The sequence below is a fragment of the Peromyscus californicus genome, unplaced genomic scaffold (assembly GCF_007827085.1).
Source record: "Peromyscus californicus insignis strain IS unplaced genomic scaffold, ASM782708v3 Scaffold_4__1_contigs__length_199733344, whole genome shotgun sequence".
Taxonomy (NCBI): Eukaryota; Metazoa; Chordata; class Mammalia; order Rodentia; family Cricetidae; genus Peromyscus; species Peromyscus californicus.
The window spans coordinates 36,721,957-36,734,858 of NW_026294562.1; the positions used below are offsets into that span (position 1 = coordinate 36,721,957).

At 44.8% G+C, this 12,902-nt stretch overlaps 1 protein-coding gene across 1 annotated transcript in view; it reads right to left on the reverse strand.

Moving 5' to 3' along the window:
- Nucleotides 1-905: 905 nt before the first annotated feature.
- Nucleotides 906-12,902, reverse strand: part of Dmrt1 (doublesex and mab-3 related transcription factor 1) — a 113,830-nt gene continuing 101,833 nt past the window's right edge. The window contains exon 5 of the mRNA XM_052714096.1: nucleotides 906-1,457. Coding sequence (XP_052570056.1) covers nucleotides 1,294-1,457 — 164 coding nt within the window. The 3' untranslated portion in view covers nucleotides 906-1,293. The remainder of the gene's footprint in view (nucleotides 1,458-12,902) is intronic.

The following is a 12,902-nucleotide window of genomic DNA, read 5'->3' on the forward strand; positions in this document are numbered from 1 at the left end:
TAACTCCACATTATTCTCTCTAAAACCACTGGTGGATGAAATTAAGAGTAAGTGCATTTAATAAAAAACAAGATGGTCAGGTTATTGATTACAACAGATGGGGGTGAAATCAAATAGATGTTTTCAAGGCACAGAGCGAAAAAAATACAAGTAATTTCTTTTTTTCCCTGTTTAATGCGGCTCCCCAAATATACACACAAGAAAATGCAGTCATCAATAACGTTTTTATTTCAGGTACAGCTGCAACCACACACCACAATTAATTTTTTAGACTAGTTTCATTTCAGGATGGCTTCTGTAACATGAGGAAGTATTCCAAAAGCAATTTTTTAACAAAATAATGAACTCAAATTTCAGTGGTAACTTTTAAAGATGTACTTGTTTTCAACTCAGATTACAACCTAAGGTTACAAAATCGTCTGGATTGCCTCCATTTTTTCCCCTGTAAAGAAAAGTAAAGAAAATGTATATGTTAAACTCATTCTAGGACCACCACCCAGGAAATGCCTCACCAGGTTACTTCACATTGTATTCTCTTAAGTTATCCTTTATTGGAAAAGTAGTACTCGGAGGCTTTGAACAGTTTTCTCTCACTGTATTTCAGTTATGTTTGGATTTGGAGTGTGTGATACAACTATTGCCAACAGCAACACAGCAACAGTGTCTCCATTTACTTTCTGCATAGTTCTAAAGTCATTTTGCCTGCTCTTTTCTCTGGTCAAGTACTTGGCTAAATTTATATTTTCTTGGTTTTATTAAAATCCTGCCGGGCGGTGGTGGCGCACGCCTTTAATCCCAGCACTCGGGAGGCAGAGCCAGGCGGATCTCTGTGAGTTCGAGGCCAGCCTGGTCTCCAAAGCGAGTACCAGGAAAGGCACAAAGCTACACAGAGAAACCCTGTCTCGAAAAACCAAAAAAAAAAATCCTGAAAACTTGATAACAATCTAAGGCACCTAAGATTTCATTTTAACTCCCAAAATAGCCTGTAATTTCGATTACTTGGTCGGAGGACAGTCAATTAGTTTCTCAGGAAGGGGGTTGGGGGGTGGGGGACAGGCGTGGGGAGGGAGAGAGACTCAACTACTGTTTAAACTTGGTGAGCCAGGCACTTTGATCTTTTGCAGTTGGTAGTCAGGAACCCTGCACTGTTACAAGTGTTTTAACCTAATTCTAAGGAATATGAACCAAAATTTGTGAACGGGAACAGTCAAATCAAACAACAAACCCTGCGGAGAACAGAACAAGCCCTCTGCTAACTACCCTGTGGACACCGGGAGTCGACCGACCAGCGGCTCACTCGTCCTCGTCCTCTTCCAGGACCTGGCTGACAGGGTAACTGCTAGCCTCAGAGGGTGCAGTTTCGCATTCCAGAACTCCCTTGGTGCTCTCGTTGCTCATCGGAGAGCTGCTGGAGAGGGAAACCAAGCCGGAATCTTGACTGCTGGGCGGTGAGAACACTGGGAAGTGAGGGAAGAGATAGTATGTTAAAAATGGCTAGTCTTTCTTCAGTATTCCAGTAAGTTCCAACAAAGAGGCACTCTGTCGTTTCTATTGCCCCTCAGGACCCCTCCTTCACTTCCTCAGAATAAAAGCCAGTCATGTCCACAGCACATCTGCTTAGCTGAGGGCAAAGTGAGGTAGGTAGCAGGATCCCAGACTTCAGGTTCATTGAGAAGCAACCACCAAAACACCACTCCACCCACTTTGGAAGATTTCCTCCCCTCACCTTTAGGTAAAAGATGCTAATGAAACTCCTCTCCTAGAGATCCACACCTGAGGAGTGATCCCTGAGCAGGACTCCACCCCCTTCACTTCCACCCAAGGAAAGGCAACATGAACTGGGCAGGTGAATTGGGCAGCCTGTCAACTTATTTCTCTTGGCTACCACTGGGCAACAAGAGTGGGGGAAGGGTGGTCAGCAGGCATAATTATAAAGAAGTAAAAGGCAGGAAGCCTAAGGGATTTTTTTAATAGAAAAGGATAAATTGAATTACATCACACTAAAACATGAAATTTAACAAACTATTCTATGAACATGCAAAGTCCACTGGGAAACTGACCTTTAAATATAAAGGATACAAAAATAATAATGGGCCCAACAACTTTTTTTTTTGCAACCTTAGAAGTCACAGTAGATACAAAATTTAAGCAAAAGGGTCTCTGACCTTCTTAACCTTAGCAGAATTTAGATCCACCCCCAGAACTCCCTTCATGCCTAGTGTGAATGTAATTAAGGGGAAGCTGCCTCGGTAATTTCTCTCCTCATTAACTTCCTGATTGGTTTCGGCCTCAGGATTCTGCCGGGCAGTAGTTTGTCACCAATTCCAAATGGCCAATCGTTAATACTAATGTTTGTGTAACTAACTGCCAGCATCTGCCACGGCTTCTTGTACGACAATAATGGTGAAAGGGTACATTAGTGCTCCTGTGTTAATTCAGCTTGTGTTCATCAATAGGGAAATCTATGATGTAATTAGCACAATGCACTGGGAGCTGAGTGCCGAAGTCATTTGTAGAGAACTAAATCATAGTGGAAGCTGAACTGGGTCCTGATGTGTTTGCCATCAATACTTATTATGTTTGGAATTTAATAAGGTATATTACCATGCTGAAGAGAGACCTTTTTACAAGAGAACACTATTTACACTTGTTATGGGTTTGGAAATGCATGGTGCCACTTGGGTGCCCCACAGAAATAACAGAAATGAGATCAAGAAATGGACTTTTAACCACTCTGGCCAACCACATTATACTCCAAAGCTCCAAATGTGACCGACACAGACACCTCACCATCCAACAGGGAAAGAGATCATCTGAAAACTTAGTTGTATAAATTTGAGAAGCAATTTAGGCAAATTTCTGACAATTCTTTTTTTTTTTTTTTTGTATTGAAGGTATTTGTTGAATTTTCCTTAAGAGGTGTGAGTTTGTAAACTTAAAAAATTATTAAATAATATTTTATAGGTGTCTAAAGAGCAGGTGTGCACATATATAAATACAGCAAAACAACACACACACACACACACACACACACACACACACACACACACACACACACACACACACACACACACGGGGCCCAAAGAGCTCTTACGTGATTGCAGAACACAATGGCTTCTTACTAAATTTGGGTTGTTCCTTGAATTTCAAATTCTTTGCAAGTCACATCCGTATGCCCCTCATCAAATATATACATATACAAAGAGATGCTGTCCAAACACTAGACTTTTGCTCAGAAATCATCTTAGCAGGCAGATCTAAAGAGCAGATCAGAGTCTACCTGTTCATCTGCATAGTCTCACACCAACACCAAACCAGGGAGTTTTCTGTCACCAAGCCACAGGGAAGGGAGTGAATGTTTATTGACTATGCTCCAGAGGTCATATACTGCAGTGAGGTGTTTCACCTAGAAGCCATTCACTAGGAGAATTACCCTCCCTGTTGTATACAGAGGACCCCAAGTCTCTGGCATGCTCTTGCTCCTACACCAGCTTATTTTTGATGATCACAACCTGGAAACCGGCTACTCGACCTTCTGGGTCCCTGTTTGAGATTAAGGGACCAAACTATCTGTCCTTCTCAGACTGATGCAGAGGCTTCTGGCAGTAGACAAGGGCCTCCCAGTGAACTGTCACTGGCACTCAGTGAGAAGCTGAAGGAGGTGCCCTTGTGCCCTCTCATTCAGCCAAGAACTAAGAAAGGGAAGAGTGAGAATTTTACACGAGAAGAATTTGGGACAGTCTCTTTTGCTCCCAGCTGCCCTTTATTTCCGTCAACTGGGACCATAAATATGCTACTACTGAGGCTCTAGTCACATGGAGCTGAGTTCCAGAGAGGAGGGAAAGAAAGAAACTCAGTTTGGAAAAGCACCTGTATTTTTTTAAGTGTTTCTCCAGTTTGAACTTAAAAGCACATTATTTCTACATTTGTTCAAGGATTAGTATTGTCTCTGAATAAGAGGATGTTGAAGTTAATGTCAGTCACAATCTGCTTAACTCATTTTGGATAGCACCTCATGAAAGTCCGGTGTGCCCATGAAGACTTAGGTGGTGTTAGTGACAATGTATAGTCTATTTTAACAGCATCCTTAAATATCGTCCTTTGGGGTACCCAGACATTTAAACAAACTGTATTTAACGTTCCTGGAGGCAAATGCAGCAATTGTGGTCGTAAATGATTTAGTATCAAACTCGACAGGATCCTTTTTAGCCTTTTAAGATGACTCTCCTGGGCCCTGCAGAGGGCTGGTTTCAACTCAAAAAGCTTGTCTGTGTCACTTGGTAAGCGTGCTGCTAACTCCTGGTGTCCTCGGCACTGAGGGGATACACCAGAGAAATTGGCTCCATCTTTCTGGACGGCCGTCTAGTGACATGTGATAAGAACCGTAAAACGGCTCATCCCCTCTGACCTGGTAATTCTACTCTGGGGACTAACCTAAAGAAAGAGTAATCGGCCCAGAGATACTCCCCTCTCATCATCTTCACGGATGATGTTCCGGCTTCGCTCTCGTGCGTGGGGGAGAGGGCAACTGCACAGGAAGGGGCAGGAAGCATTAGCAGCAAACGTCAATTAAAGGTTCTACTTCCCTGTGAGCACTGGGCCTTCCCAGAAACACAAGATGGGAATTAAAGCGCAGACTGCAGAGGGAAAAGGAAAGCCTGTCCTGCTCATCTGTCCTTCTGTCACAGTCAGGGGTCCTAAGCCCAGGAGGCTGGCCCTTGTGTGAACCAGCAGGTCTAGGACATGCTTCCTCTCAGGCCACCAATTAGGCTTACAGCATCTAAGGGCTAAAAACAAACCCATCTTACACATCCCAGCTCTCACCAACAGGGAGAAAACACTTAACGATGGTTTCAATGGTGCTATCTAAACAAAGTATTCTTTTTGAGACATAATACACACTGCAAAAAAGGTTAAGTAAGAAAAAAAAACTAAAAATAATAAAGCAAAACCCACTCAAAACCACTCTGTCTTTTGACATTGCAAAGACCCCTGACTTTTAACTTGAATGATCTGTTGGAATGAAGTTGATGGTCTGGAACGAATAATTCTCTTTCGGTGATGTGAGAAAACACACGATATTCATGCCTGAAGAAAAAAAAAAAACACATCTTTCTTCTGTAGGTTAAACACTATCAAAGCCTTACTTAGAAACCCTTGGAAAATAAAATGCAAATGGCATTCCCTGGGGCTACGGGCTCTTTACCTGGGTGCCCCTGCCAAGGGTACCAAAGTGCTGGCCTCTTGCTGGTCTGTAGGCTTAAAGGAATCTGATGAAAAGCTGTGAAAATGTCTTCAACAACAAATTCTTCTGCTTCACGATAGGCAGAGTGTTTGGAAATAAAATCGTGTCCAATCAATACCACTTAGCAGATATTTAATGTTTCACAATAGAACGTTCTTCCAGAGTGGGACTGCGGCCCTTCTCACTAACACTGAAAATAATTAGGATTATCTCAGCTGCCGGAGCTTGGCAGGATCAGTATGTACTTTCAAACAGCATTAATTCTTGGCACTCAGAACAAGGGATGAAAGGTAAAGACCTGAATGGAGGGCTTTCTTCCACCTGATCTATCGGGATTAGCTCATTCTTTTCCAGTTCATGCCTGCGCTCCAGTTAAGAGGAAGGCTGAGCTGTAACTGATGTAATTAGAAACCACAAGCTGAGAAAAAATAGCCCATTATTAATCTCCCCATTTACTAGAAATTTACTAAAAAAAAAAAAAAAAAAAAGTAATAATCTTTGAAACAATTAAGTGTGTTTTCCCCCTAAGTGGAATTAAAGGCTAGCGACAAGAGCTGGAAGGGATGTATTGGGTAACTCGTTCCTTAAAACTACATCTCACTTGTCAGGTCTCAAATCTGGGGCCAGCTCTACGTTCAGTGTGTTGACGTGCAGCTGCCCCACCGTGGTAAGAGGATGGGTCCAGAACTTGCCGCACTTCCTCCTCCTCAAGGGATTATTCCAACCCTTTCAAGCACTGGGGAATATGGGTTAAAAACGAGGAGAGCTGACACCAGGAAACTCATGTCTACGGAACAGTGACGTATTTCTTTCCTTGTACTCACGTTACTCAAACATTCGCACGCAATTCACAAAATGATAGAATGTTTTAATTCCCCAAAACCCACAGGCCTATCAAATGCCCTCTGCTACATGCCAGGAGAGCACTGTTCTGGGAGTCTGCCCATCTGTGCTCACAGCCCTCTTTGCTCTGCTGGGACTGGCCCCTTTGCTGCTCCATGTTTGTCCCTTTTAGTGTTAATTGTCAACTTGATAGAATCTAGAATCACCTGCAAGACAGGCCTGTGGGCACACCTGTGAGGGATTGTCTGGGTTGGGTTAGTCTCTGAGCATGCCTGTGGGGGATTATTTTGGTTGCATTCATTGCGGTGGGAAGGCCCGCCCACTGTGGGTGGCTGCTTTTCCCAGCTGGGATCGTGGACTGTGTAAGTGAAGGAAGGGAACTGCTTTCCTGGCTTTCTGCTTCTGGACTACAGATGCGGAAATGACGTGACCCAGCTGTCTTAAGCGCCTCCTGCTGTGACGGTCCCCCCAACAGGATGGACTGTAACCTGAACAACGGTGAGCCAGAATAAACCCCTTCTCTCTCTCCAAAATTATTTTCGTCAAGGTGTTTTATCACAGCCATCAGAGACAAAACTCACAGCTGCTCACCTGGATTTAACACACAAAGGGAAGAATCCTTTTTGTTTGTTTCAACATAGAACACAAAAAGGGAAAAGAAGCGCTGCAAGATGGCGAGAATGCTCAGCCAGTCAAAGCTTCTTGCCCATGTGTGGCCAGCCTGAACTCACACGGAAAGCAGGAGAGAACTAACCCCACAAAGCTGTCCTCTGAACTCCATATGTGCATCTTGGCACTGCCCCGCCCCCAACATACATCGCATACACACAATTATGGTATTATTTAAAAAGGGGAAATGGTGACAGGTTGTCTGAGGTTCACCTGGGACCCAGGAAGGACCACAGCATGGCATCACTTGCTTGTGGCTCACCATGGTCCGCTTCAGTCTCAAAGCCTGTGAGTAAACTGCAGCTCTGCCCTCAGGACGGCTCACCATCTTCCACTGTCTGCCCCCACACCACCTTGGCACTGGGCACTGAACCATAAGCTCTGCCATCAGATGGAGACACCACAGTAGCACCTTCTGACTCAGTTTCCTCAATCGTAAAAGGAAGGCAAGATAGATAAGGCTCAATATCCAAAAGTCTGCCTGTGCAGATCCAACCAACCTGATCGACAATGACAGAGTCAAAAACATTCCTTTGTACTGGAGAACAAAATAAAACAAAAATTGCACAGGTTTTTTGTTGTTGTTTTTTTTTTTTGTTTTACATTTTTTTCTTTTTTTTTTCTTTTTTTTTTTTTTTTTTGGTTTTTCGAGACAGGGTTTCTCCGTGTAGCTTTGCGCCTTTTCCTGGAACTCACTTGGTAGCCCAGGCTGGCCTCGAACTCACAGAGATCCGCCTGGCTCTGCCTCCCGAGTGCTGGGATTAAAGGCGTGCGCCACCACCGCCCGCCTTTTTTTGTTTTAATAACATCTGTTTAAACAGTATTTACAGATTAGAAATTGTATAGGTTTTGTTTGTTCTTTGAGATGGGTTTCTCTGTGTAGCCCTGGCTGTCCTAGAACTCACTCTGTAGACTAGGCTAGCCTCAAACTCTGAGATCCTCTTGCCTCTGCCTCCTGAGTGCTGGGGTTAAATGTGTTCGCCAGCACTCCCAAGCTCATGGTAAATATTAAAAGTAACCAAAATATTTAAAGTATATGGAACATTTGTCTACATTATAGACAATAATTTTGTTTTTGTTTTTTTTTTTTAAGAGAGTTTCACTGTGTAGCTCCGGCTGTCCTGGAACTCATTCTGTAGACCAGGCTGGCCTCGAACTCAGAGATCTGCTTGTCTCTGGTCAGAGCTACCTGCTGGGACTAAAGGCATGTACCACTACCTGCCCCACCCGCCCCATTGATTTTATTCATTTTTAAAACTGTGTGAGACAGCTTCACATAGCTCGTGCCGACCTTGCTCCGATGACCCTGAGCTCACCTGGGATTCCAGGAGTGCATCGTCACACCTGGCTCAGGACACCATTTTATGGAAGAGACCTCTGAACGTCTGATTTCATAACCCACAAGCAGACCCCGAGAACACAGAGATTTCTGTAGCCATTCATCTGATAGTGCGGCACCGAGAAGCAAGGAGGCAGATCTCCTGTCAACTTTGAGGTCCTAAAGGTGCATCATTACTTCTCTCCTGAGGCACAAGACTGCTTGGAGTCCATGTCTGAGGCAGAACCAAGAAATTAATAATTCCTATTCAGCAGTGGTTTGGAAAGACAACTAAGTCTCACCGACACCATAGCTCAAATATCCCCCAAACGTCTCAGGTAAGTCTTCAACATAACAGAAAGACCGGGAGTTACCGTGAATTCCAAACTGAAACCAGAGCCTACTATTTGAGCTTTTTACAGCATTGTGTGTTGGACTTCAATGACATATAACAGTTTCTGAAGCTGGGCCAACCTGCAGGAAGACTTAATTGAAGCGGTGAGGGCAGAGAGCCACGACAGCACCTCATTGGCAGAACGAGAAAGGCGGTTTACGGGGGAAGAGACAAACCCTGGCGTGACCGAACTAAGACTATCTGAGTGAGCAGAGCAGTCTAACCATTGACACACACATATGTAAGAAGGACAGTTTGTGGCACAACACAACCACGAAACAGGGCCAAGTCACACACGGGCAAAAACAACCTCAAGTCTAACCCCAGATTGAGACTTTTAACTGCAAGTATTTTCTATTTATTTCTGTCTGTATTTGCTGTAGCATTGAGTCTCTATGCAAAGACTTTTCAGTGAGACTCAATGTGGACGGCAGGGCTCGTGAGTGGCACTCCTTGGGAACTCTGCGCTACAAACAAGGGCTCAAGTCCACATCAAGATGCCACGACAGCAGTGGTCATGTATGTGCCGTTTCATTTGAAAACAGTTAGACCTATGACTATCACAGCAACTATGGTCAACTGAACAAAAGAGAAGCAAGCTCCATGGGCCACTCGCCTAACATGGTGGTGATTGATGCCTTTAGCACTCGGGAGGCAGAAACCGGTGGTTCTCCGTGAGTTAGGCCAGCCTGGTTTTCATAGTGAATCCTCAGCCAGCCAGGGCTAGTGAGAGCCTGTCTGGGGCACCATGCCCTCAAGGCTCATCCATGTTAGAGCATGTGCCCCAACTTGCTTCCCACTTGCTTAGTGTGCAGAATGTTTTGTTTATGCAATCATCCAATGGCCATTTGGGTTGTGTCTACAGTTGGGCTGTTGTGAATAATGCTGTAAACAGGGGTTCACAAACAGCTCAAGGCTCTGATTTGCATTCTTTAGGGCAGAAGTGGAAATACTGGATCATACAATAATTTATTTAATTTAAAAAGCACTGTCGTACGGTTTTACACACAGTCTGTGCCATTTGACACATATTCCATATACAGAAATAGGTTTTATGGTACCACTTTACACCCATGTGCCTTTTACACCCACATGCCTCGTGTACTTCTCAGATTCACACCCATACTGCCCTGGCTTCTTCTGCCTCCCTCTTCCTGCTGGTCCCTCCATTTCCACACAGTATCACTTCTGACTCAGTGTCATCCTGACACCTGCATGTAGGTAAGGACTGGGTTTCAATCTTCTGATATCCCTCCTTTCCTCCACTTCTTCCCATCTCCCCAGCCCAGACTGGACCCCCTTCTTTTTTCATTTTCCTCCCAATTCAAGTGAAGAGTCACCTTCACTTCACAGTCCCTCCCCAAGGCATGTGAAACCAGAATACAGTTAGATTAACTAAAGACTCCTGGAACCCACTCATGACCTGCTGTTCATCGAAACTCCATCTCCTTCTTCTCCCCATGCAGGAGAAGGGCACCATGTCCTGTCCCCTGTCCTTAGGCCACAAGGTTATCATGTCTCCAGAAGTTCTTCCCTCTTCTCTCACCCAGCCCTGAGCACAGATCTCCTCCACACTGCTGGACTTGCCCCCTCTTGCCGCAGAAGGCTTTAATAGCATTTCCACGAAGGTGGTTTCATGTCTTAACTTCCCACAGAAAACTACATCTGTTCCTGATTCAACCCAAATGGGCTTCCTCCTAGCATACTCAGAGTAAGAGAACCTTCCATTTCCTCCAACATCCACCCAGGTCCTTGATGGTCTGTTACCAGCATGCTCAGGCTCTCGATTGGTGTTCTCTGCTCTCACCCTTCTCCCTCCCATACCCAAGTAGCTACTAAGTCCTGCTCTCCCAATAACTCCATTGGAATTCTGGCCCATGGTACCTGACACTTAAGCTAATGGCATCTGGTCACCCTCCCTGACCTCCCCAGATACAAACATGTTTTCTTCTCTCTCCAAGATAAAGGAGGTCTATTGGGGAAATAGGTTCTATGGCCATCAGACTACGTTTTATGTAGATTACTTTTATTACGGATGGACTGCTGAAAGCTATGAGCAATTTGAAAAATGAGCTCGATTCAACAGACACACCTCGAGCACTGTGTCCAATGATGGAGCAAACACACATCCTTCATATACACACACAAAATGACTGTGTAAAATGGCAGTGTATCAGCCCACAAAATAATTTCACACAAATGACAAGGACGTTTCTCTTTCCAAACGTTTAAATCCTGGAGAGTTAAGTCTCCACTCTTACTATCAGAATATCCTCTAAAACGGGGAGGAAAAATTTCACACAAATGACAAGGACGTTTCTCTTTCCAAACGTTTAAATCCTGGAGAGTTAAGTCTCCACTCTTACTATCAGAATATCCTCTAAAACGGGGAGGAAGTTCCACTTTAAAAAAAAGATCAACACTGCAAATATAAATTCCACTGCCTCTGTCTAATTAACAGGCTGGCACTTGGTCACGATATAATTAATTTCACCCTTAATGCTACTGTTGAAAACTATTTAAATGCTCAGGCATTGACTGCAACCCCCACACGCCTTCCCGGTCCCACATTCTGAGAAGAGCAGGTATTTTCACACTTGGCTCATCTTCTGTGAAGACTAATTAAATCTGTAATTTGAAAACAAGAGTGAAAGTTCAGCCCTCAGAAGGGCTATGGCTTGCCCCCAAAGCAAAAGGCAGAGAGTGAGCACTTCACAAACAGCCTCCTCAGCTCCTTCAAGACAGAGTCCTCTGTTCACTCTGGAAAGTACCAGCTCATCCCCAAAGAGACAGACTGACATAAAGAAATGCTGCAAGCTTCCAGAAACATCAAATGGCACCATCTGTTAGGTCTACACACTGGCTTTTGATGACACCATAGTTCACAGAAGATACAGCTGAGGCAGTTTTCCGGCCACATCTGAGATGCTGGACACAGAGTGTTCCATTAGGGAGCAGAATGCCCGGCCGTACAGTGTGGGCTGAGTTCCTCTGTTTTCTAACATGCCTCCAGAAGCTAAAACTCTCCCAAAGAATGTGCAAGCTGGTCACTTAATTCAGAGAGTATTTCCTGAGCCACTGCTCTGGGTACAAAAGAAATAGCTGTGACTAAAATGTCTCTGCTGTAGTAGAGTATTATTTTAAGGTGTGCTACTTTTGTATATGTTGCATTTGTTTAGCTCTGTGAAGCTGTGTTACTGTGTCTGTGTAAAAACGCCTGATGGTCTAATAAAGAACTGAATGGCCAACAGCAAGGCAGGAGAAAAGATAGATGGGGCTGGCAGGCAGAGAGAATATATAGAGGGAGAAATCTGGGAGGAGAGAAGGAAAGAGAGGGAGGGGTGAAAGAAGGAGCAGCTAGAGAAAGAGAAATAGCCAGAGAAGGAGGAGGACTCCAGGGGCCAGCCACCCAGCTACACAGCAAGCTGTGGAGTAAGAGTAAGATTTACAGAAGTAAGCGGGGGGGGGGGGGGGGGGGGGGGGGGGCGTGGGAGAGGGAAGCCCAGAGGCAAAAGTTAAAAAAAGTTTAAAGTTAAGGAAAGCTGGCTAGAAACAAGCAAAGGCCAGACATTCATAACTAAGAATAAGCCTCTGTGTGTGATTTATTCGGAAGCTGGGTGGTGGGCCTCCAAAAGAAAAAAGACCCGAAACAACGAACAACACTCCACTCCTAAGGAAATGTCTACGATCAAACACACTTGGGGTCAAAAGCCAGCCTGGTGACTTAGCAGTGACATGTCCCCAGACAATCACAGGGCAGCTCTGAGCAACTCCTCATCCCTAAGGAAAACAGGAGTTATGTGACACCGGTTTGCTCAAGTCATGAATCCCAGGAACAGAAGTCCTGGCCTCTTACTTGTTCTCTGAAGAATGAACAGCATCAGAAAGCCTTCCAGACACACGACCCCGGAAGCAGACTCAGGAACAAGACGAAGCTTGTTAGGATGGCCTGATTTTTGTATCTCCCTTACCTAGTCCCTTGTGTTCTGATCTCAGTTGTCCCCAGTCTCCTGGTCCTCTCCTGCTGTTCCCCCTTTGCCAAATTACAGGCCTGCCTCCTGTCAGTCCGCTCCAGAAACTGTTCTGAGTACTTGACATGGAGCTCTTTGCGAAAAGCATTCAGCTAAACTAACTCACCAAGGCATGAGCTCCATGCTGCTCAATTCCTTGTTGACAAGTTACAGAGGGAGTTTTTAGACACGCAGAGATGTCAGCTCTGTGGCAGGGTAAACTTCTAAAGTGTCCTCTGCATCTCTCACCACACAGAACACACTGCTATCAGAGGGCAAATCATTGCCTTTCAGTTTTCCTATGTAAGCCTTGGCTGGTCTGGAATTCATGACATGAACCTGGATGCCCTCAAAAATCACAGCAATCCTCCTGCCTCTGCCTCCCCAGGGCTGGGACTGCAAGTGTGCACCAGGACACCCAGC